The sequence below is a fragment of the Heloderma suspectum genome, chromosome 5 (assembly GCF_057233095.1).
Source record: "Heloderma suspectum isolate Gila_16-S chromosome 5, 16-S_ref, whole genome shotgun sequence".
NCBI classification, from domain to species: Eukaryota; Metazoa; Chordata; class Lepidosauria; order Squamata; family Helodermatidae; genus Heloderma; species Heloderma suspectum.
The window spans coordinates 76,332,113-76,358,922 of NC_139462.1; the positions used below are offsets into that span (position 1 = coordinate 76,332,113).

Consider the following 26,810-nt stretch of genomic DNA (forward strand, 5'->3'; position numbering starts at 1 on the left):
TTTTACTTATAGAACCTGACAACTAAATGGAATAAAAAGAATTATAATATTCCACTTTCTTCTGACATCGTTCTATACTTACCTGTTCCTTGTATGTAAAATTATAACATGACCCTGAAATCAAGTCAATCCAGAAAGAAAAGAACTAAGCACCTTAAGTATTTAAAATAATCTTTAACTTATCATTCTACTTTTTCTGTTTTAAAACCATCTCTGTGTAAAATGTTTTGCCTTAAGACCATTAAAAAATAAAGGGCACATTCAGTTTTGCAGTGTGTTTCCTATGGCTTCGATGAAGCTATTACGACATTACAGGCATTTTGTATGGAGGCATTTAATACTGGAGAAGGTGACTTATTTTTTTTTTTAGAAAAAATGATTCCGGCAATTCTTTCACACCTAAATATATATATTATTTACTTAAAAATATTTATGCCCCTCCTTCCCACTTTCAGCCCCCAAGGCATCTTTCAACATAAAGCTAACAATAAAATGTAACTTGTATTGGAATATTAGTGCTATTTGGGACTAGAGAGGAAAGGGATGAACACTTTGGCTTCTGCTATCAGCCAGGAGACCAAGGACTACTGGAAGGGTGCATCCCCTGCTTGCCAGGAATAACATTAAGTTAAGGGGTGAACATCCTGACCTTATCCATTTGCCAGAGAAAGAGCAGTTGCAGGGAACTCTTGTCCCCCTCACTGTCACAAAGAACATGTGGCACCAACTACCTGTAGCCTTGGGAAAGCAGAAGTAAGGGGAATGAACACTCTGGCCTCCTCCAAATAGCCACCAACTGCTATTCAAGCAAGAACCCCAGCAAGAGACAATCAGCCTGACCCAAAGTGCATTTAAATGCCCAATTCTAGCTCACCACCTTGTTTTTGCCTTGAAAAACTGATCTCCCTTCTCTTCCTTTCCCTCCACTCCTCTTCCCTTGTGTGTCTTGTCTTTTTAATTTGTAAGACTGATAGCAGGGCCTTGCTCTCTCTCTTTTTAATGATATGAGCCATTTGGGGAGACAATAATTGTCTAAAAAGCAGAATAAAAAGGAATGTTGGTACTTACCATATGTTCATTTTCTGTAGTGGATGGAGGATACCGCTGAGTGGGTTGCTCTTCCCATTTGCTCTGATTGGCTGGGACATTTAAATGAGCTCAACTGCCCTCTCACATGGGAGAGTAACCTCCCGCTTCCAGGTTCAAAAGGTGCCACAGCCAGGGAAGAAATAACCAAAAATCTGAACAATAAAACCCTACTCCCAGAAAAAAAGAAAGGATGATGAAATAGAGTGGTCTAATAGTAGAAAAACAGAGCCCAATAAACAGAATAAGAACATACCCCACACAGCAGTGACAAAAAAAAAACTGCTGGGTGGGTAGGATATCCTCCATCCAATACAGAAATATCATGGTAAGAGCCAATGTTCTTTTTTCCTGTATTGGAGGGGGATATCCTCATATGGGATGTCAAACAGTGGTGCCAAAAGAGGGATGGACAGTCACTGCAAAAAACCCTCTACGCAGAAACCACTTGTTGGAGCACCCTCCAGCCAAAAGAAGGCTTTGCCAAAGCAAGTGACTTCTAGGTGGCAGCCCAGAAATGTCAATAAAGGGAGCATCGGTCCCAAAGGACACATATATGGCTGCATGCCTCATGGAGTGAGTAGAAATCCCCCCAAGCAAAGCAGAACCAAAGGTCTGATAACAGAGAGCAATGCAGGCTTTAATCCATCTAGCCAGGGTTAAGTTGGAGGACTTTCTGCCCAATGAAGTCAAATGCAAAGAGAACCAGATACATGGAAGGATGCAATATCCTTTTGAGGTAAATCTTAAACATTACCCTAACATCCAAGGTGTGTCAGCCTTTCTCAAGAGGTCAACTTGGACGAGGACAAAGGATGGCAAAATGATTTATTGAGCTCTGTGGAAAACAGAATTAATGTTTGGAATAGAAGTTGGATCCAAGCAAAGGACGACTGCCTCTGGATGGAAAATGCAAAGCATTTCTCTTGCAGATAGTGCCATCAATTCCAACACATGGCAGGCCTCTTTAAAAAAAAAAGAAAGAAGCACTTTAGGGAAAAGGCTGAGGAGAAAAGCAGGAAGTAGGAAAAAAAGAAATAAAGAAATATAGTGAGAAATAGGCTGGAGGCTCAAGCAATGACTCCAGCAGCCTGCTCGGAGCTGAGGCAGGAAACAAAACTGGAAGCAGGAGGCTGCTCCCCCATGTGAGAAGGCAGTTTAGCTAATTTACATGTCCCTGTCAATCAAAGTGAGTGGGAGGAGCAACCCATACAAGGATATCCTCCACTACAGGAAAATACAGTACACAAACAAACAACTACATATGCAAGAATAGGGGACATCTTCACCATTTCAGTTCTAAGCGTCTTTGAATTACCTAGGATATCCAATGCATATCCATTAATTACAGAAAACAGATATTGGACCAGCTTCAATAGCCATTTTTCTTCCTCACTTTCACAAATTGTAAACTTAACATCCTACCATATCCCAAACAACTTTTTTAAAAACTTGGAAAACTCTAAAAAGACTCACTTTAAAGGTGAGCAGTGGGGGTGAATATGCAGTTCAATAAAATGACATAAAAGACCTAACCTGTGAGGATCTTCTCAGGGAGCAGGCAAAATAATGCCAAATAAATGCTTGCCAAATAATGGTTTGCTTCCAGAGGACTGTGAATGAAAACAGCAACTAATGCTGTTTCTCAAACAGTTGGGTACGCACTAGCAGAAGAGTCCATGCAGAGCTATAATATGTAGCTCCTAGAGCAGTTTTCTTGCTTCTGCTTGAACAAATTCTTCAGCAAGCAGAAGAGTACCTTTGGATTTTGTTTCGCTCTGTGCAATGCTTTGGTCTGAAATGTAAAAGTGGCCTTCTATAAGTGGAATACCCCTTCTGCATGCAAAAGGGCGCCTTTGAATCCAACCGAATGTCCCCAAAGATGTTGTGGTTAACTCTGATAATAACTTTCAACCATATGCATTTATGTAAGTGAAGTTTTAATACAGCTTACATTGTTTCTCAAAAACATTAGTATTCATCAAATATAATCACATTTGCTTAGGCAGACACACCTACGTTAACAATAGCACCACCCTGCTGTTGAACCATACTCTTCACAGCAGATTTGCATGTCAACATTGTTCCCAAAAGATTGATCTGAAGCTGGTATGCCATATCATCAGCTTTGGTTCGCAATAACAAGCCATCCCTAGTAAAAAAATGACAGAGGTTAACATTAATTCTTGGAAAAATTGTGATCATTAGACTCAAGAAAGAAACTGGACAATGTGTTCAAGCAAAATAAATATGGTCATGTCAGCCAATTTGCTGTAAGTTCACTATCATTGTTTAATGTTTAAGCCTAGAGAGGCATAAAAGTCTAAATTCTAAAATTTCATTATGAAAATCAGCTGTGTACCTGATTTACCCAATGTTGCTTATTAATGACTAACGAGCAAGCTTTGTCTTCTTGAGCAGGGTATGGCAGAATGTTTTATCTATACACCTTTCCTCACTGTAAATCACCCTGTAATTGCAGTAAATTTTAACAGTCCCTCAAGGCTTAGACAAGATACTATTGTTCTATTGTTTAAACATGTCCTTTCAGATGAAACAGAGGTAGACAAAGAGCCCCAAAATTCTTATTCAGCCTTTGATCAGTTTAGAGAGACTGAACCAAATTAAAGGGTTCTTTCAGGATAATGAACTGTTAAGTCTAGTAACTTAAGCCAAAGAAGGGCCAACTAACCGATAGATATTTCTTCCACAAGCTATTAGATATATTTAAAGACTGACTTTAAACTCAAAAACAAATAAACCATGTTATTTTCCGGTTTTTATTTGTACATTTATGTGAGTTTTTTTTCAAAAGTGTAATTTTGACTACAATTTAAATCTGAAACTAACCTGTTGATACCTGCAGCATTAACCAGATAGTTTATATGACCTAAACTCTTGTCCATTTCTTTAAATGTATTTTGGATGTCTTCTTCTTTGGCAACATCACAACTAAACGCTCGATGACCTGCTGTGTTGGAATAAAATCCTCAGTGAGACACCAACTCTCTCAAGATGTTCAGAGACCACAATTGTCAATAAAGACAAATATAGGCTGGGTTCAGACATTGTAACAACCAACGGTTTACAAGCCATTGGTTGTTTAGAAGATGAGTGAGAGTGAGCATGCATGCAGGTTCCTGCCTGCCCACCCACTCATGCTGCAATAAACCCATGGGTTCAATTTCTTGGTTTGGATGTCACAGAAACAACCCAGGGACAAAGCGCCTCTGGGTTGTTAATAGCAGCAGAAGTGGGAAGGTGCATGGGAACCTGCACACATGTTTGCTCCTGCTGATCCTCTAAACAAACCAGAATTTGTTAACCATGGGTTGTTATGATGTGTGAACTGGATCATAGAGAGGTATTAGCATGTGGATCCTGAAAACAATAGAAGTAGATGAGGTTCCATTTTCTATTGGAGCAATGTCTGCTATTAACAGAGGATACTTTTCCCAAATATTTTTTCTTGAGTGTCATATAAAAATTGATATAATACATATTGTTTCATTATAAACATATAACCCAATAAATATAAAGAAATCAATCACTGGATACATTACATTCCTAGAATCGAATTATTTTTCAATTTAAAATTAAACCAACTCTTGCTTCTATTTGTAAATGCTTATTAATTATGTTCATTCATTTATAGTGACATTGTTGCAACAGGATCCCATGTGAATATGGAGGTTCTATATTGTTTGAATAATTTCTAACATGTATGAAAGCTGCCCAATTTTCATAGAAGCTATCCTTATAATTTTCAGACCTTTGTAGCCTAACCCGATTTATTAATTTCTCCATCAAGGTGACAGAATGCAACATATTCCTCCATTTTGGCTTTGCAATTTACTTTCCCCAAGATGATGCTATAGTTAGTCAAGCTGCCACCCATATAAAAGCCAGAAAGTCTTTGGGCGCAATCCTGTTGGGATAGGTGGCTGCCTCCGAACTTGGAGGCGACTGCCTATCCAATGCAGGGCAGGAGCAGCGCAGAGGGGATCTTCTCCTCCGTGCTTCAGCTGCCCTGCATTCATGGCTAGACAGCCAATTTTGGCTGTCTAGCCACAGGAAGTTGGAGGGGGGGAGGACACCGGACAATGCATAGGAAGCGTTAGAAAGGCACTTCTGCCCTGGCCCACCCCCAGGAACACCCCGCTCCTCCATGCTGCTCTTACGAGCACGGTCCATGGGGCTGATCCGCACTGCCTACAAGGCAGCACAGGAGGGGGTGGAGGTCAGTTCTTAGGGAACTTACCTCGGAGCACGGGCTCTGAGGTCAGTTCCCGGGAACTGACCTATCCTATGACCGTCTAGCCACTGATTAGCGCCATAGGATTGCACCGTTTGTGTCTTAAATTTTTATTTGCTCCATCAAATAGTGATAATAGACCTAATTCTGGCAAAAACTCAATTTTTTGTTTTGTGATTGTCTCAGCATCTTTATATACATTTTCCAAAACTGATTAACTGTGGGGCATGTCCACCATATGTGAAAATATGAACCAGGAGTTGAACATCCATTCCAGCATTTTTGAGATATAGCTTTATTAATATAACTCATCCTCACAGGGATGAGATACACAGAGGATACTTTCCAGAAATTGTATGGAACTTGTCAGGAAAAAAGTGAAACCAACAGATTCCCACTGACATTTATCAGACCCTTTTGAACTACCTCACGTTACAAGTTGAACCAGTTGATTTGCAAGCATGATTCAATTTAAAATTATTCTGCTATTTTCTGTAAGATTAGAAAGTTATTGTAAATGGATGTTTTATTTTAATAACTTGACATGTTTTCTAAGTTTAAGGTGTATGTAAAAAGCAAACATAAAAGTATACATACCTCCCAGGTTATTTGCGGTAGTTTGAGCTACGTCCAAATTTCTTGCAATAATGGCCAGGCAATATCCTTTCTGTGCTAGCAGTTGTGCAACAGCCTGACCAATTCCACGAGATCCTCCGAAAATAGCACAAACCTTTGACATCTCCAAAGCATAACTGACAATTAATTGCTAGCAGTGACAGATAATATACATATTGGTTTTGTATGTAAGTGTTTATCATACTGACACGAGACAATGTAACAATCACTAAACATACAGAATTGTTACATGCTATGGTTTTAAATAGAACAAGATTTAGTGGATTCCGAGACAGAAAATGCTGTTGCAGCAAGCACAAGAGAGTGAGAGGAGAATGATCTCCTTTTTCACCCCACGCCATCCCACCCCCTACAGCCTAGAATGTTACACATTTACACTGTACTAAAAATGTTTTATAGTACATCATTCCAGTATACCTTATGATGCAAAAAATTAAAATATTTACAAATGCATGAGTGTGCATGAATACACAAAGTCAAGCACAAACAGTAGTAAATTCAATGATCAAAAAAATCTGCCAGTTTAAGGCCTGTTAAGACTATTTCATCCTGGCTCAAGCTCCACAGAGCCAGAAAATAGGAAGCTAAGGCTGACACCTTAACTGACATGCCTTGTGATCAGGGATGCTGTTGTACAATGTCAGAAATTGTGTTTCTATACAGCTTACCCTCCAATTTACTTTTCCTTGGTCTTTCATGCCCAAATCCAGAGGTGGAAGATGGAGTGCCTGGGACCAGCACAGATGCCCCACATTGCCTTGGTCCTTTATTGCTTTACAAAGCACCTGAGCCTTAGCGTATTGCTAGAGGAATCTTCCTGTGAGTTGAACCATGCCAGTTTGTTGCTTACATGAGTAGCTGGATGGATGGGCTAACAGTGAGGCTAGATGCTTCATAAGGTGATACAGGACCAGGACAATGCTGGCCATCTTTGTTGACCAAAGATGTGGGTGCATGGAGGGTAAGTGTAAAAAATACAGATGTGTCAATTTTCAGCACTTTCAACTTCCTGTACCTGTGGCACTTTTTATCAGTTTGAAATTTTGCACAATTGTAAACCTCATCAGGTAGATCATGGATGCCATATTTTCAAATTACTAGCGCAAAAGGTATCATTTTTATAAGTAGAATTTCGAGGCTTATAATAACGAAACCTTTTTTTGCGACTCACCTTAGCTAAAGGGGCACTCCCATGCCCATTTTATATGCTTGCATTCTGCAAGCTTAGATAACATATTTGTATTTATAGTGCTTTAGAATATTCAACCAACTTCACCTACATTATTTTATTGAAAACCTTAAGCAACCCTGAAAGGTGTCACTCCTGTATTGCAGATCAGGGGGTTGAGATCGCAAAAGAATGGCTTGTCCAAGGCCACCTAGTGAGTTCATGGCAAAGGTAAGATTCAAGCCAGGGATTCCTGATTTATTGCTCAGCCACAACACACCAGACAGTTCAGCTGCCATTGGAAGTCCCCTGGCCTTGTCCAATCAAAGTATTAAAGCAATTAAGTCACATGAATGGGGAAGTCCCATGTAACTGCATTTTGATCCATTATTGCCCCACCAAAAATCTGGTCTGCCATTCTGCTCCATCTGTGCCTTGGTTTGCACTGTGTTAGGTGTGCTGGCCACTGTTATGTCCATTTTGACATAGACAAATGGTAATACCCTGTTTTCAGACTTATTAGTATTTAGGAAGTGTTGGAAGCACATCTGTACATATTTCAGCTTTCTGTGTGTTCTGGAAGTACCTGGCAGGCATAAGCATCTTTATGTATACACATACACAAGGCATATCTATGCACAACATCTTAAAGGAAGCAATTTAAGAGGCTAACAATGCAGACAAGCTTCATCACAGAAAAAGAATTCAATTCATGTTTTATTTCTGCCTGTGCCACTCAAATGCATTGTGGTTTAGAATAATTGCAAAGCCCATGCCAGATGTGTAGTTAATACTGTCTGCGCTCTTCTCATACCTTTAAACCTTGACGTTCAAATCAGTAAGACACTTCAAGCAGACTACTTTATAAGTATATTGGCAAAGTCCTCCTAAGTGTAAACACAGTGTAACCACAACACATAGATTGGCTCTGAAATGGATGTGAACTGCTTTGAAATGATAAATGCTGCCTCGGGCATGTATGATATGGCCTATTTCTCTATGACATTGTTTGCATATTCTTAGCCCTTCACAGGTAGTTCTTGAAGTCACTGTACAAATAACAAATGGATAATCAATGAGAATATTAATTAAACCATGTTTGTTTTTGTGCTAGAGTAAATTCTGATTTTCAGCTGTGCTTACAAAACAGTATACGACAATAACTTCTAAGTTCACTTCCGCTTTTCCGTTATTTCAATAAAACAAATCTGTCACATGAAAAATGTTCTGGTGAAATCAAAAATGTTTTTGTTCAGAACTGCAAAGATCAGAATTCAGAATAAAGATCAGGATAATACAACCTGAGCTGACTGAACAGTCAATGGTAGTGGTATTACTTTTTAACCCAAGGTTGTACAAATCCATCCCTAGTATTGATCTGGAAGCCAGTTGATAGAGTAATAAGAACATAAGAAGAACCCTGCAGGAGCAGACCAAAAGCCTATCTTTTCCTACAGTGGCCAATCAAATGCCTCTGGAAAGCTCACAAAATGGACATGAAGGAAATGGTGGGAGATTGAGGACAGACAAAAGAAAAGGACTTTGTCACACAGTGCATAGTTAAAACTATAACATTTGCTGCAACAAGATGCAGTGATGGTCAGCATCTTAAATACAAATTGGGCAAACTAATGAAGGATAAGGCTATCAATCATGATAGCTATATAGTACTAATCATGATGGCTATTTATGATCAGAGTTAGCATGCCCCTGAATACCAGCTGATGGAGAACATCAGTGGGAGAGGGTTGTTCAGCTTCTCTGGATGATCCCGAGTTCTAGTACTATGACAGAGAAAGAAAAAATTCTATCTTTCTTCACACCATGCATAATACGATACGATACTTTATTGCTTAAAGCCATAGGCCACCACAATGTACATTACAAAGAGAGAGAAAGAAAAAAACAACAGTACAGTCACATATTTGTATATACATAAATTCATACAACCAACAGAATCATCACTAGTAGGCTGTTTGGGCTTTGGCACGTATTTTCCTTGCTGCCAAGGCAAATTTTGCTACCTGGGCAGTGGTGAAAGCATCAGTGCCAGAAAGAAGGTCACATATCTGTTTTAAAGGTGTTCTATTTAGGAGGCTCTGGGAAATAACGGCAAGAAATTTATGCCTAGGATGGCCATAGAGAGGGGATCTTAGTAAGTAATGACAGACATCCTCAACCTCCCCAGACCCACAGATACAGAGTCTCTGATGGACTGGGGTATTGTCAAATCTTCCCTCCAAGAAGGCAGAAGGCATGCATTGTAGACGCAATGCTGTAAATGATTTCTGTAAGTGAGGCACAGTCAGAGTTGTAAAGTAACTCTCCAGACCAAATGACGTCTTATATAATGGGTACCAGCAAGAGAAGGCATTTGTGAGATTGTAACCAAATCCATCTACTTAGAATAAAGATAATTTTTTTCTTTAAGCCTCTGCTTTACTCTATCAGAAGGGAAAGAAGGAAAGGACTCAGTATCAATTCCATAAGCTTGCAACATAGGTTTGGTCAGGTTTACCCAAGACTTTTGGGATGGGGTCTGAAGTTGCTCTTGAAAGCATTTTTTTGGAAGGCGGGAATCACTCACATGGGTCAACCTGAGCCAATACAAAGCGAGAGCAGAGTAAATAGATGTTTTAACTGAAATCAATCCTACTTCTGCCCTTAGAAGGGCCCCAGATGTACTCCGGGGGACAGTTAAGAGAGATCTCATAAAAGAGTTCTGAACCACCTCAAAAATAGAGGCATTCATGTATCCCCATACCTCAGCCCCATACGTCAGTTGTGAAACTACCTTCTTCTGAAATATCTCAACTGCAGGGGCAACCAAACTTCCCGCTTGTGATTGAGAGTACTGAAGGAGAGATTGAGTAGACTGGGATGATTTCAGCTTAATTACATCTAGATGTTGTCTCCACGAAAGTCAGACATTGAAATTAAGGCCCAAATATCTAAACCTGTTCATTTGTTCAATGGATTCATTGTCCAACTTCCACATATGTGTTTTCCTTTTCTTCCCAAATACTACAATTTTAGTCTTAGCATAGTTAATAGACAAATGCTCTCTTGTGCAAAATGTACTCAGCTTTCTCAAGAGCCTTCGCATACCAATTGATGTTGTGGAAATCACTGCGATATCATCCGCATATAGGAGGACTGAGAGTTTAACATCCTGAACAGAAGCTGGGAAGCATTCCAAATCACTCAGTTCTTGTACAATGCTATTAATATAAACATTGAAAAGAAAAGGGGCCAATAAACATCCCTGACGCACTCCTTTATCAGTTGGGATGCTTTCTGATAACAATCCATTAGCCCCCAGCCTAACTCTAAGAGTAGTGTTAGAGTGAAGCATTTGGATTAAAAGAAACAGCCTTCTATCAATGTTTGTGGCAGAAAGATTTTGCCACAAACGATCTCTATCTACAAGGTGATCTAAAGCTGAACTAAAATCCACAAAAGTAACAAATAACTCTTTTCTATCCTGCTGAGAATATTTCTGTATTAGGTGATGGAGAACAAAACACTGGTCTATTGCAGATTTCCCCTTTGCAAACCTGGCCTCTTCTTCAGCTAAGATCAAGTTTTCAGCTGCCCATGACTCTAATTTGTGTAAAAGATATTTAGTATATAATTTTGAAACAACATTAAGCAGACTGATTGGTCTAAAATTATTTGGATCTGCTTTAGAGCCTCTCTTGTGAATAGGAACAACAATGCTCACTTCCCAGCCCTGGGGGATTTTTCCATGCCGGTTTATATAAGTAAACATTTTAGCAAGAATTGGGCACCACCAAGTAGAATTAGATCTAAACCATTCACCAGGAAGCATATCCTCTCCAAGGGCCTTTTTAGGAGGCAGGGAGGCAATCAAATCATGTACTTCATCCCAGGTTACTGGTTCCCAATCAGGGCAGGAAAAGAAAGACAAAAAATCCCTGCCGTGAAGGGGATCAGATGGGGTCCCAACAAAAGATTGTCTGAACAAGGCTGAAAAATGAGCTTGCCACTGTGAGGAAGTAATTTGATTATCAATAGAGCCATGATGTCTCCTTGTCCCTTTTGTCACTAACATCCAGAATCTAGCTGAATCTCTTTCTAGAATTGCCAGCCCTAGCTGCATCCAGGATTGTCGTACATACGCATTCTTTTTCTGGCACAGGAGATTTTTATACTCTTTGCGCAAGCTGATGTACACAGTAAAATTTTCTAAGGAGTCTTCTTGCCTCAATCTCCTGATTGCTCCTGCCAGCCTATGTTTCTGGGCAGTGCACTGTTTATCAAACCAGCCTTGACTAGTGTGCAGGCCTGGAAAAGGAGCTTTAGTAGTGACCACAAATGGTCTAAGTTCTTTCACTATTTTCCCATAAGTTCCCAGGAGGTCCAGGGAGGTAAAAAATTCTTCTCTCAAAGATAACATCTTGGGGGTTGCTAGAAATAAATTTATTTCTTCTTGCAGCTTCCCATTCCAACACAGTCTTTTTTCTCCCTGGGTTATTAAATTATTTGCAGAAGCAAAAACAAGGGGAACTTTTCCAGTTGATCATGAGCTTCTTGTTGCAAAATTTCGGCTTAAAGAACGTAGGGAAAACCACTAAACCATTCAGGTATGACCTAAATCATATCCCTTATGAATACACAGTGGAGTGGAGGAATAGATTTCAAGCATTAGACCTGATAGACAGAGTGCCTGAGGAACTGTGGACGGAGGTCCGTAACATTGTTCAGGAGGCAGCAACGAAATCCATCCCAAAGAAAAAGAAATGCAAGAAAGCCAAGTGGCTGTCTGAGGAGGCTTTACAAGTAGCTGAGGAAAGAAGGCCAGCGAAAAGCAAGGGAGAAAGGGGAAGATATATCCAACTGAATGCAGAGTTCCAGAGAATAGCAAGGAGAGACAAGAAGGCCTTCTTAAATGAACAATGCAAAGAAATCGAGGAAAACAACAGAATGGGATAGACTAGAGATCTCTTCAAGAAAATCGGAGATCTCAAGGGAACGTTTTGTGCAAAGACGGGCATGATAAAGGACAAAGAAGGCAGGGACCTAACAGAAGCAGATGAGATTAAGAAGAGGTGGAAAGAATACACAGAAGAACTATGCAGGAAAGATCTTAATGTCCCTGATAGCCATGATAGTGCGGTCACTGAACTTGAGCTGGACATCCTAGAAAGTGAAGTCAAGTGGGCCTTAGGAAGCATTACTAACAACAAAGTTAGCGGAGATGACAGTATTCCAGCTGAGCTATTTAAAATCCTAAAAGATGATGCTGTTAAACTGCTGCATTCAATATGCCAACAAATTTGGAACACTCAACAATGGCCGCAAGACTGGAAAAGGTCAGTTTACATTCCAATTCCAAAGAAGGGCAACGCCAAAGAGTGTTCAAACTACCGCACAATTGCGCTCATTTCACATGCCAGCAAGGTGATGCTCAAAATCCTACAAGCTAGGCTTCAGCAGTATGCGAACCAAGAACTACCGGAAGTACAAGCTGGGTTTCAAAGAGGCAGAGGAACTAGAGATCAAATCGCCAACATTCGCTGGATCATGGAGAAAGCAAGAGAATTCCAGAAAAACGTCTATTTCTGCTTCACTGACTATGCTAAAGCCTTTGATTGTGTGGATCACAACAAACTGTGGCAAATTCTGAAAGTGATGGGAGTACCAGACCGCCTTACCTGTCTCCTGAGAAACCTGTACGAGGGTCAAGAAGCAACAGTAAGAACCGGACATGGAACAACCGAGTGGTTCCAAACTGGGAAAGGAGTACGACAAGGCTGCATATTGTCACCCTGCTTATTTAACTTATATGCAGAGTACATCATGAGAAATGCTGGGTTGGATGAATCAGAGGTCGGAATTAAGATTGCCGGGAGAATTATCAACAACCTCCGATATGCAGACGATACCACCCTAATGGCAGAAAGCGAAGAGGATCTCAAGAGCCTCTTGTTGAGGGTAAAAGAGGAGAGTGCAAAAGCTGGATTGAAACTCAACATTAAAAAAACTAAGATCATGGCATCTGGCCCCATCACTTCGTGGCATATGGAAGGGGAAGAAATGGAAGCAGTGACAGATTTTACTTTCTTGGGCTCCAAGATCACCGCAGACGGTGACTGTAGCCATGAAATTAAAAGACGCTTGCTCCTTGGGAGGAAAGCTATGGCCAACCTAGACAGCATAGTAAGAAGCAGAGACATCACCTTGCCGACAAAGGTCCGTCTAATCAAAGCTATGGTTTTCCCAGTGGTAATGTATGGCTGTGAGAGCTGGACTATAAGGAAGGCTGAGCACCGAAGAATTGATGCTTTCGAACTGTGAGAAGACTCTTACGAGTCCCCTGGACTGCAAGGAGGTCAAATCAGTCCATACTAAAGGAAATCAACCCTGACTGCTCATTGGAAGGACAGATACTGAAGCTGAAGCTCCAATATTTTGGCCACCTAATGCGAAGAGAAAACTCCCTGGAAAAGACCCTGATGCTGGGAAAGACTGAAGGCAAAAGGAGAAGGGGACGGCAGAGGATGAGATGGCTAGATAGCATCACCGATGCAATGAATATGAACTTGAGCACACTCCGGAAGAGAGCGCAGGACAGCCTGGCGTGCTATGGTCCATGGGGTCATGAAGAGTCAGACACGACTGAACGACTGAACAACAACAACAACGAAAGACACATCTGAATTGGCATGTGATCACTCTCTGGTCTAGTAAGGACTTTAAAATTGTTGAAAAAGAACAGAGCCGATTGTGAGAGGATCATAAAATCTATCACACTCCTGCCCCTTGGGCCAATATATGTATATAAGTTCGAATCTGGGTCTATATTTGTCCCATTACATATATATAAGTGAAACTTAACAACAAGAGCAAAGAGGAATTGACCAGCTTTATTAAGCCCCAAATCCTTAGAATTTCTAGAAGGGAGAGAAGCTAGATCGTCTGGAGTAAGTCCCATTTTCTCACCGATTTTACAGTTATTTTGTCCTATTCTAGCATTCATATCACCTGCTATCAAGATTTTGGGGTCAGCCTGTATTTCAAATAGGGTGGAGAGAACCCGATCAAGTTCATTCCATATGGAGGTATCTTCATACTTTGAATGCTGCGGGGGAGAATATACATTTACTAAAAAAAAAAAAAGGTCAGACCTGAAGGCCAATCCACCTGAAGAATTAAGATGTTACTACTATCGCTTACATCAAGCTGTAAAATATTTGGGTTATTATCCACTGAAACTATAGTCGCTAGACCACCCCGGGCACGGCCTCTACTATCTGATTTGCTAGCTGGTTGGGTATACACAAGGTATCCTGGAAAAGTGGGAACAGTCGTAGTGGCAGCCCAGGTTTCTTGAATAAAAAGAACTTCAAACTGAGTGCAAAATTTTTTAAAATTCTCATCTACCAGCTTGGAGGCCCATCCTGCAACATTCCAAGAGAGTAATCTAAAGAAATAGCAGTGCCAACCTGTGGAGAGGAAGATAGTCAGCATGGACCAGCCCTCTTAATGCTGACAGCAGCTTGTTTGTGGAGTCCTGTTGCTTCAGATATAATTCTGCTATCCCTATCTCCACATGGCCTGTTGCTGGGGTCTGACAGGGTGGAGATGACTACTGTTCGCATGCGAATTCTAGCCCTATGAAGTGTCTGTCAGCTATACAGTTCTGTGCTGCATGGTTTGAAGGTGGGGCAGAACAGTAGCCCTTTTTTCCAGAAGCTGTGCAGGAAGGCTGGGTGGTAAATTTATTTCTGCTGTAACTTTTTGAAGTTTGGTTCAAAGAGGTGAGCTTGAGAGGCTCAATAGCAGAAAGTGACATTTCACAGACAATCCTTCAATCGAAGGTTGGGTCCAGGTGTTTAAAAAATGTCTTTTCACCTGTATCCCAACATTGGCAAAAGCCCCCCTATATGTGAGGACAGAGTGCACAGTGGAGGTTTTAGTGAAGGTTGTTTTTATCCCAAAATTAGGGTAGTCAAAGGACAGATCTTCAACATCCTCTATGTCAAAAATTGACAGAAAACGTAGCCCTATGTCACTAAGGATTTGTAAAAAATAATACTTCTTTTCAGTTTGAGACCGCTGCTTGGCCTTGGAAAATTACAGAAGACCAGCTGGTATTTTAGAAGTGTTAAAGATGGGTTTGCTGCCAAAGGCAATTTAGTCGTGCAGATAATTCCATCTATACCTAGGCCCCCAGACGGGGGAGAATCATTAGGTAGTAATTTTACATCAGTTGGGTTGAGTGACAAAAGGTCGGTAATTGCTGCCTGTGGGTCAGGGTCCTCAACTACTGGGGGTAGAGCAGGAAGATGCAACAAAGAGTTTTTCTTCCTCCAAGAGCTCTGAGCCATCTTTACCTTGTTAGGGCTGTCATTTTTTCCCTGAACTTTGTTGTCCATGAGTCTAAACAATCTCTTAAAATTAAAATGACTATTAGAAGTACTGTAGCAGGATGCTAGCTTCTTTTTTCCCTTGTTAGGTTTACCGCCCCTGCAGGAATTTTTCTGAGCCAGGGCTTCTCTCTTGGGTCTTCTCCCAGTTTTTCTCTTGACATTGTTAGAAGGGCTAGGAATTGTTTCTTTAGCTCCCAGTACTGTGGGCTCCCTCATTATATCAGCCCTTGCTTGGGTCCCTGTTGGAGCTTCAAGGGGATCACTTTGAGTGCTGGCCTGAACACAACTTTTCCTACCAATATCACATTTTGTGGGGCAGAACCCATAGCCCAGAGTAACTTAAGAGAAGGATCTAAACCCAGACCCATTAGGTCTCTCAGAATCTGCTTAGATTCTATATTTGATTGTTTAATATCTGAAATATCTTGTAGGAGGGGCTGCAACGTATTTGCAAATAGCATATTTTGTGTCCCCATGACATCAAGGCAAACTGAGTCCAGGGAAGGGTTTAAAAGTGCCTGAGGGCTTAAATATTCCTCATAGGCAGGAGCAAAAGTGGCCCCTTCCTCTTATGGCACATCTGAGTCCGGGTCAGATTTTTCTAAACAATTCTCCTGCTCTGTAGTCCTAAGTTCAGAGGGAGGTATCGAACTAATCAGAGTTTGGTGATGGGATTCTGAGCTCTGTGGCATATTTGCCTGTTGAGCTGTTGAAGGCTCCAGCTTAGAGAAAAAATGTGTAATTTTAGCCTGTGCTTTTACTCGGCGTTTAACTGGGGCCTACAAGAATGCAGGCAAAAGGCCCAGCTCTTTATAATTCCTCCTTGTATATACCATGTCTAAGCTATTTAAAAAACTATACACTACCCTATTAGTATCTTATAACATTTGGCACCATAACCCACTTGGGCAAACTCAGCAGCAGCAACAATAACTTCCAAACATAAAACTTAAAACAACGAAAACAACGAAAATCAATAGAATAAAACATTAGAAGATAATTTAAGATAGGTGCAACAGGCAAAAATAAATTGAACTAATTAAAATAATTAAAATGAGCTTTCTAATTTGAGATTGTTTCTGTGAACATTGGAGATAAAACACTAACATATAATTGGAATCAAATAAGTAAAATATGAATAAAATATTTTATCAACATATATTAAAATAAGTTTAATGTATAGTCCCTGTATAGTGGCTCCACAGTCCTCAGTAGAATATCAACATATCTTACTGCAGTAAATTTTCAGGCCTTTTGTGCAGCAGTACTTCCTTTCATCTGTCCCAAATCCTGCTGTTAGTCAATTTTGTTCAGCGAGGCAAATTAAAGAGGGCTCCAAGCAGAAAGCAGGGTCTACAGGCAGGATAGCAGGCTTGAGGATATGATGTAATCATCGAAGGGAAAAAAGAAAAAAGGAGGTTTGTCTCACAATTTTGGGCTCAAGAATCGCCTTCTCACTTTCAGATACAATGAGGTAAAGTTGCTCTCAAGTGGAGTGGGGGCTAATGCTGGCACAGCTGCATCGAATGCTGACAGGGCCTATCAGGGTAGCTAGCTGCTGCTTGGCTCTCTGAGTCCCAGCCAACAAAACAATCAATAAAGTTTATCTTCGTACTCCAGCGAAATTTTCAACTCCTCTTTCGTATTTCTTGAAACACCTGATCCCTCCCCCTAGCAGGCTTATGAACAGGGCTGGCACGTTCAAAGGTTACAGATAATGCCAAAGACCTGCTTAATCAGAGAAGTCTTTGCCTGCTGGTGGAAGGAGTTCCATAACCTGGGAGCAGTCACCAAAACAGCCCATTTCTTGAAGTTTGAAGTCAAAAACACATCATGTAAGATTTCTCTCTCTCTTCTCCCTTTGGTGTCCTTTCAACTCTTTCTCCTCAGCTTCTCTTCCTCCAGTCCCTAAGTCTGTGGGTCTGGTGGCACGGCAGAAAGAGAAAAGTGGAGCAGCAGCAGCAGCCCACCATGCATAATGTTATACACCGTTATCGTGTCATCCCGTTAGTCACCATTTTCCTAAACTAAAAAACCCCTCCAAACATTGTAACCTTTCCTCTTAGATTTTGTCCATCCCCCTGATCATTTTGGTTTCCCTTTTCTGCAACTTTTCCAGCACTACAATATCGTTTCTGAGGTTCAGTGACCAAAACTATACACAGTATGCCAAGTGTGGTCACACCATGGATTTGTATAATGGCATTACAGGATGGGCAATTTTATTTTTAATTCAATCCCTTTCCTAATGAGCCCTAAAATGGCTAAGATTGTGCACAGCTGCCAACGCTGGGTCAACCACACTGACTATCCACACCAACCACAAGATCCCTTTCTTGGTCAGTCACCACCAGCTCAGACCCCATCAATGTATATGTGAAGTTAGGATTTTTCACCCCACAACAGTGCATCATTTTACACTTAAACTGAACCAAGTTTGCCATTTGAATGTCCATTCACCCAGTTGCCTTTTGGAGCTTCACTCAACTCTTTTTTGTTTTTATAACCCTTGATCATTTGGTATCATCCACAACTTGGCCACCTTACTGCTCAACCCTAACTCCAGATAATTTATGAACAAGTTAAAAAGCACTGATTGCAATACACATTTTTGAGGGACCCATCTTATATCCCTACTTTTTAATGTCCATTTATTCCTACTCTACTTCCTCTTCTTTAAACAGTTACCAAACCATAACAGGATCTGTCCTCTTATGCCTTGACTGCTAAGGTCACTTTGGAGCATTTTGTGAGGGACTTTCTCAGAACCTGTTTAACATCTTCATGAAATCGCTGGGGGAGGTTATCCAGAGGTGTGGACTGAGGTGCCATCAACATGCGGATGACACCCAGCTCTACCTCTCCTTTTCATCAAACCCCAGACAAGAAGGAAGTACTGTTAGTGGGTGGTTCGTCTGCTGTGCTAGGAAGAAAAGGCTGTCAATGGCTACTAGTCTTGATGACTAAGTGCTGCCTCCAGTACCAGAGGCAGTGAACCTCTGTACACCAGTTGCTGGGGAACATGGGTGGGAGGGTGCTGTTGTACATATGCCGTGCTTGTGGGTTCCTGGTTGACAGCTGGTTGGCCACTGTGTGAACAGAATGCTGGAATAGATGGACCCTTGGTTTGATCCAGCACGGATCTTATGTTCTAGGTAATATTCAACCTGATCTAGAGGGGGCTGCGTGCCCCCTAAAGAATCAGGTTCATAGGTTGGGGGTGCTTTTCGATCCAGAACTGGCACTTGAGGCACAGGTGAACTCAGTGGCACGGAGCACTTTTTATCAGCTTAGGCTGGTATACCAACTACGCCCTTATCTGGTCAGAGATAGCCTAGCTACAGTTATCCATGCTCTGATAACCTCTTGTCTGGATTACTGCAATGCGTTATACGTGGGGCAGCCTTTGAAAATGGTCCAGAAACTTCAGCTAGTCCAAAATAGGGCAGCAAGATTGTTAACAGGGACTGGCCAATGAGATCACATTACACCAGTACTTTTCCAGCTGCACTGGTTGCCAGTCCATTTCCAGGCCTGATTCAAAGTGTTGGTATTCACATTCAAAGCCCAAAACAACTTGGGGCCAGGTTAACTGAAGGATAGCCTCCTCTCATATGTGCCTGCCCAGACCCTAAGATCATCCTCAAGGGTCCTCCTCCAGGAGCCCCCACCAAAAGAAATGAGGTGGGTGGCTACCAGGAAGAAGGCCTTTTTTGCTGTGCCCCGCCCCCCAAGCTGTGGAATGAGCTCCCTAGAGAGGTTTACCTGGTGCCTATGTTGTTCTTGGAGATCGGTACCTTGTCGTGGTGCTGGAGCTTGAGCACCTCAATGACGTCGTGAGCTAAACCGTGAAGGGACACCCAAGACAGGAAGGTCATGGCAGAGAGGTCAGACTAAATACGATCCCTGGGGAAGGAAACGGCAACCCACCCCAGTATTCTTGCCATGAAAACTAAATGGATCAGTACAACCAGAGATATGTCGGTATACTATTGGAAGATGGGACTCCCAGGTTGGAAGATGGTCAAAATGCTACTGGGGAGGAACAGAGGATAAGTTCAACTAGCCCCAGATGTGATGATGCAGCCAGCTCAAAGCCAAAAGGATGGCTAGCAGCCGATGGTGAACGACGAATCTGATGTTCTAAAGATCAACACACCATAGGAACCTGGAATGTAAGATCTATGAGCCAGGGCAAATTGGATGTGGTTATTGGGGAGATGTCAAGATTAAATATAGACATTTTGGGTGTCAGTGAACTGAAATGGACTGGAATGGGCCACTTCACATCAAATGACCACCAGATCTACTACTGTGGACAAGAGGACCACATAAGAAATAGAGTAGCCTTCATAATTAATAATAAAGTGGCTAAAGCAGTGCTTGGATACGATCCAAAAAATGACAGAATGATCTCAATTCGAATTCAGGGTAAGCCATTTAACATCACAGTGATCCAAATATACACCCCAACCACAGATGCTGAAGAAGTAGAAGTAGATCAGTTCTATGAGGATCTGCAGCACCTACTGGATAGTATGCCAAAAAAAGATGTTATTTTCATTACAGGAGACTGGAATGCTAAGGTGGGTAGTCAAACGACACCTGGAATTACAGGCAAGCATGGTCTGGGAGAACAAAATGAAGCAGGACATAGCCTGATAGAATTTTGCCAAGACAACTCACTGTGCATAACAAACACTCTCTTCCAACAACCTAAGAGACGACTTCATACATGGACTTCACCAGACGGTCGAGACCGAAATCAGATTGACTACATCCTTTGTAGCCAAAGGTGGCGGACATCTATGCAGTTGGTAAAAACAAGGCCTGGAGCTGACTGTAGTTCAGATCACGAACTTCTTATTGCACAATTTAGAATCAGACTAAAGAGAATAGGGAAGACCCACAGATCAGTTAGATATGAGCTCACTAATATTCCTCATGAATACGCAGTGGAGGTGAAGAATAGATTTAAGGGACTAGATTTAGTAGATAGGGTCCCAGAAGAACTATGGACAGAAGTTCGCAACATTGTTCAGGAGGCAGCAACAAAAAACGTCCCAAAGAAAAAGAAAACCAAGAAGGCAAGATGGCTGTCTGCTGAGACACTGGAAGCAGCCCAAGAAAGAAGGAAAGTAAAAGGCAACAGTGATAGGGGGAGATATGCCCAATTAAATGCAAAATTCCAGAGGTTAGCCAGAAGAGATAAGGAATTATTTTTAAACAAGCAATGCGCGGAAGCGGAAGATAATAGAACAGGAAGGACAAGAGACCTCTTCCAGAAAATTAGAAACATCGGAGGTAAATTCCAGGCAAAAATGGGTATGATCAAAAACAAAGATGGCAAGGACCTAACAGAAGCAGAAGAGATCAAGAAAAGGTGGCAAGAATATACGGAAGATCTGTATAGGAAGGATAATAATATCGGGGATAGATTTGACAGTGTGGTCAGTAAGCTAGAGCCAGACATCCTGAAGAGCGTGGTTGAATGGGCCTTGAGAAGCATTGCTAATAACAAGGCAGCAGGAGATGACGGTATCCCAGCTGAACTGTTTAAAATCTTGCAAGATGATGCTTGTCAAGGTGATGCATGCCATATGCCAGCAAATTTGGAAAACACAATGGCCATCAGATTGGAAAAAATCAACTTATATCCCCATACCAAAAAAGGGAAGCACCAAAGAATGTTCACACTATCGAACAGTAGCACTTATTTCCCATGCCAGCAAGGTAATGCTCAAGATCTTGCAAGGTAGACTCCAGCAATTCATGGAACAAGAATTGCCAGATGTACAAGCTGGGTTTAGAAAAGGCAGAGGAACTAGAGACCAAATTGCCAATGTCCGCTGGATAATGGAGAAAGCCAGGGAGTTTCAGAAAAACATCTATTTCTGTTTTATTGACTATTCTAAAGCCTTTGACTGTGTGGATCATCACAAATTGTGGCAAGTTCTTGGTGGGATGGGGATACCAAGTCATCTTGTCTGCCTCCTGAGGAATCTGTATAACGACCAAATAGCAACGGTAAGAACAGACCACGGAACAATGGACTGTTTTAAGATTGGGAAAGGAGTACGGCAGGGTTGTATACTCTCACCCTACCTATTCAACCTGTACGCAGAACACATCATGCGACGTGCTGGGCTTGATGAAGCCAAGGCTGGAGTTAAAATCGCTGGAAGAAACATGAACAATCTCAGATATGCAGATGATACCACTTTGATGGCTGAAAGTGAGGAGGAGCTGAGGAACCTCATGACGAAGGTGAAAGAAGAAAGTGCAAAAGCTGGGTTGCAGTTAAACCTCAAAAAAACCACGATTATGGCAACCAGTTGATTGAGAACTGGCAAATAGAGGGAGAAAACGTGGAGGCAGTGACAGACTTTGACTTTCTAGGCGCAAAGATTACTGCAGACGCTGACTGCAGCCAGGAAATCAGAAGACGTTTACTTCTTGGTAGGAGAGCAAGGACAAATCTTGATAAAATAGTGAAGAGCAGAGACATCACACTGACAACAAAGGTCCTCATAGTTCAAGCAATGGTATTCCCCGTAGTAACCTATGGCTGCGAGAGCTGGACCATATGGAAGGCTGAGCGAAGGAAGATAGATGCTTTTGAACTGTGGTGCTGGAGGAAAACTCTGAGAGTGCCTTGGATTGCAAGAAGATCAAACCAGTCCATACTCCAGGAAATAAAGCCAGACTGCTCACTTGAGGGAATATTAAAGGCAAACTGAAGTACTTTGGCCACATAATGAGAAGACAGGATACCCTGGTGAAGATGCTGATGCTAGGGAAAGTGGAAGGCAAAAGGAAGAGGGGCCGACCAAGGGCAAGGTGGATGGATGATATTCTGGAGGTGACAGACTCGACCTTGGGGGAGCTGGGGGTGGCGACGGCCGACAGGAAGCTCTGGCGTGGGCTGAACTCACAAAGAGTCAGAAGCGACAGACCGAATAAACAACAACAATGTTGTTCTCCTTCCAGCACCAGGTGAAAACCTTTTCATTCTCCCAGTATTTTAGCTTCCTAATCTGGTGTTTTAAAACTGTATTTTAAATCTCTGCACTGCTGCTAGGTTTTATTCTGGTTATACTGTTATATTGTGGTTTTACGCTTTCATATTTTATATTGCTTTATGCTGCACTCTGTGGTTTCAATTTTTGTGAAGAACCCAGACAGCTTCGGCTATTGGGCGGTATAAAAATGAAAAGAAAAATAATAAAAGCTTTTTGAGAGTCTAAGATACAATGTCTACCGGATTAACCATATCCACATGCTTCTGTGACTTTAGTGCCATTGCTAACCAGGTTCAATGTATGAAGAAAAAAAAGTCCTTCTAATTTAAGTCTACCTAGTCCTCACCCTACCCCCCCACAAGTTGTCATGGTTCTAACTGCTATCAAAAGGCAGGTATGCATTTATGGAGAACTTTGTAAAATCAATATTTTAAACAAGAGTTTTAAAATCAATACAACAAATACCAATCAACATGATTGTAAACTGAACAAAAATAGAACTTTAAAGAAAAAAGATAAATAGACAATGAACGTGTTCAGTGAATAGGTACATAGAGTTGAAATACTTAAAAATCCTTATTTTGAGGCTATGACTCACATGGCGCTGTTCCTGTGAAGATATTGTCAAAATTGCTTTTTTACTCCAATACAGAAATGGAACAGCATTTTGAAAGGGGGAGAGGAGAATACAGTATGGGAGAGTTGCATCTATCAGTCTTCTCTAGCCTGATTTCCTCCAGATGAGTTCGACAACTCCCATAATACTCAGCCAGGTATGCTGTCTGAGGGTTTATGGGAGTTGTAGTCTAACACATCTGGAGGGCATCAGGTTGGGGAAGGCTGATGAATGACAGCACAATCCTAATCCCCGTTTACTCAGAAGGAAACCCCCGAAGTTCAGTGGGGCTTACTTTATACCACGGGCAGAGAGCTAGTTTTTTTTGGGGGGGGGGATGGATGACCACCCCCCAACCAGCTCTCCGCGGGCCGAATTACGTCAGGGGAACCTGTTTCCTCAGCAGGAAACGGTACCTCTTAGGAAAATGAAATCCAAGCTGAGTAGCGAAGAACGTACAGGGCCGTATCTGGCCACGGTATATTTTAGGGTTTTGAAAGCTTGCCGCTCGCTCGCTCACCTACCAACAAGGTGGCCAAGGTGGTTCGTTTGCTTGTTTGCTCTGCGCGCTTAAAATAAAACTAAGCAGAAGCGCAAGAACCAGGCTCTCCAAACATGAAGCGGCCGGTTGGGACGCAGCGTTTGGAGAGCCCGGTTCGGTGGCGCCGAGTGAGGCGCTTCCCTGACCCCCAGCAAGGTAAGAACGAAGAACCTCCCTCGGCAACCTCGCTGAGAAGCGGACGACACCTCCCTCCCCGACACAACTTCAGTCAAATAAAGGCCTACCTACCGCGGAACGCGCGTCTAGCGAAGGAAGCGAGGAGGAGGAGGAGGAGTCTGAGCAGAGCGCACGCGCGCAGGACGCAAGGCCAATGCTGGCTGAGCCTGCGTTGTCGCTCCGCGTTAAATCCCGCGCTAGGCCTACTTAGGGCATTTCTACGCTAGCCTAAAAATCCTGCATTTAAAACGGGGCTTTCTGCTTCCGTTTTAAATGTAGGATCACAACAACTCCCTTTATACGCGCTCCTTCCCCCCCCCCACGTATCCGAGTCTTCCATTAATTTTGCATTGATCTTGCTACTCGTCTTGCCGCTCTAACTCTTTGCACAGAGGAAACGGAACACAATGGGGTAATTTGATAGCGCATTATCTGCGATCTATTTAAAACCGGAACAAAGGGCATTTAGTGCAGGAGGTGGCTGGGATGATTACTGTGTCCTGTAAAGAGCCTGCAAAATTTGGTGAAGGAGCAATCTCAATCTCAATCCCAGGATAAAAACTCGGTGTGAAGGAGCCCCCAGAGTGCACCCCTTGACATGAATGGGACTTAAGTTAGTCATTCGTTTCCAGGAGTTTATCCAACGCTAGTCCTACTTAGAGTAGACACATGGAAACGAATGAGAGCAGTGATGCAGCTACGGACCTTGGGGCCCCGCAGTTGGGGGGGGGGGGCAAATGACCAGAGAGCGGCAGGTGCTGAGGACAGCAGCAGCAAACGCCGTTTAATCGCTGTAGTCGTGATGGTGCTATGATTTGAGTTTAAAATGCAAAACAGCACATGCCCTGCTTTTCAAAAACTAGGGTTGGTAAACAGCCTTGTTGCTGCTGTTCTAACATATCAGGAAGAAGAACAGAAATGTTAGTTGCGTGCTGCACAGTTGAAGTAACACAGATGGATGTCTAAACCCTCTCCTCCCCCATAATATCAATAAGTCCAAGATCTACCTAACTGTACCACTGAATGGGACTTAAGCTAGTCATACTCCAAGTAGGGTCTATTTTTCAATGGGTCTACTCATGATTAACTTAAGTCCCATTCATTTCAATGGGTAGGTTCTAAATAGGACTGGCGCTGGATTTATTCAGCCTTCAGTCGGCTTCAGGAGGGGGAGGATGACTTCTTGCTGGCATGGTGAGAGGGAGGAAAGTGGTATACAACCCCATTCCCCTTGAAAGAGCACAACACAATAGAGAGAAGTTGAAAGGGTAGGATGGTTAACAGAACTACTGCTGTTTTAGGTCAGCCAAGGGCAGGTGGCATTGTTGTTGTTGTTCAGTTGTTAAGTCGTGTCCGACTCTTCGTGACCCCATGGACCATAGCACGCCAGGCCTTCCTGTCCTCCGCTCTCTCCCGGAGTGTGCTCAAGTTCATATTCATTGCATCGGTGATGCTATCTAGCCATCTCATCCTCTGCCGTCCCCTTCTCCTTTTGCCCTCAGTCTTTCCCAGCATCAGGGTCTTTTCCAGAGAGTTTTCTCTTCGCATTAGGTGGCCAAAATATTTGAGCTTCAGCTTCAGTATCTGTCCTTCCAATGAGCACTCAGGGTTGATTTCCTTTAGGATGGACTGATTTGACCTCCTTGCAGTCCAGGGCACTCGTAAGAGTCTTCTCCAGCACCACAGTTTGAAGGCATCAATTCTTTGGCGCTCAGCCTTCCTTATAGTCCAGCTCTCACAGCCATACCTTACTACTGGGAAAACCAGAGCTTTGATTAGACGGACCTTTGTCGGCAAGGTGATGTCTCTGCTTCTTACTATGCTGTCTAGGTTTGCCATAGCTTTCCTCCCAAGGAGCAAGCGTCTTTTAATTTCATGGCTACAGTCACCGTCTGCAGTGATCTTGGAGCCCAAGAAAATGAAATCTGTCACTGCTTCCATTTCTTCCCCTTCCATATGCCAGGAAGTGATGGGGCCAGGTGCCATGATCTTCGTTTTTTTAATGTTGAGTTTCAAACCAGCTTTTGCACTCTCCTCTTTCACCCTCAACAAGAGGCTCTTGAGATCCTCTTCGCTTTCTGCCATTAGGGTGGTATTGTCTGTGTATCTGAGGTTGTTGATAATTCTCCCGGCAATCTTAATTCCAAACTGTGAGTCATCCAACCCAGCATTTCTCATGATGTACTCTGCATATAAGTTAAATAAGCAGGGCGACAATATGCAGCCTTGTCGTACTCCTTTCCCAATTTTGAACCAATCGGTTGTTCCATGTCCGGTTCTTACTGTTGCTTCTTGACCCTCGTACAGGTTTCTCAGGAGACAGGTAAGGTGGTCTGGTACTCCCATCTCTTTCAGAATTTGCCAGAGTTTGTTGTGATCCACACAATCAAAGGCTTTAGCGTAGTCAATGAAGCAGAAATAGATGTTTTTCTGGAATTCTCTTGCTTTCTCCATGATCCAGCGAATGTTGGCGATTTGATCTCTAGTTCCTCTGCCTCTTCGAAACCCAGCTTGTACTTCCGGTAGTTCTCAGTTCACATACGGCTGAAGCCTAGCTTGTAGGATTTTGAGCATAACCTTGCTGGCATGTGCATTAGTGCTCTGCAATGAGGGGAATATGTTGGGTACTGCTTCTATGAGTCTACATTTACTAGAAGGCCTTATCCTGGCTGTATGTAGCAAGGGGAAATTCCCATTCAGCATGAGGCTACTTCGCCAGGTTATAAGTATAAATGGAATACAGATATATTGTAACTCACCCCGTGACCTTAGAATATAGGTTGCAGAAGGTCTCAACAATGTTGAATGGAGTAGTTGTCTGGAATAATTCAATCCTGGATAACGTTTCCATGCCTTTAACTTATTTTACGTCTATCTATCATGCCTCCTCTACAAAGATGGTTGTTGTTGCTA

At 42.3% G+C, this 26,810-nt stretch overlaps 1 protein-coding gene across 3 annotated transcripts in view; it reads right to left on the minus strand.

Moving 5' to 3' along the window:
- CBR4 (carbonyl reductase 4) overlaps positions 1-24,037 on the minus strand; it is a 30,112-nt gene extending 6,075 nt beyond the window's left edge. Inside the window, exons 1-4 of one of the 3 annotated variants that reach the window (XM_084856426.1) lie at positions 23,970-24,037; positions 5,939-6,080; positions 3,937-4,054; positions 3,102-3,238 (exon numbers count right to left, since the gene is read on the minus strand). In XM_084856426.1, coding sequence (XP_084712552.1) covers positions 3,102-3,238; positions 3,937-4,054; positions 5,939-6,080 — 397 coding nt within the window. In that variant the 5' untranslated portion in view covers positions 23,970-24,037. Of the gene's footprint in view, positions 1-3,101; positions 3,239-3,936; positions 4,058-5,938; positions 6,081-16,774; positions 17,160-23,969 lie in introns of those variants that run through there. The other 2 variants (XM_084856424.1, XM_084856425.1) reach the window with 2 other exon arrangements.
- Positions 24,038-26,810: the final 2,773 nt, after the last annotated feature.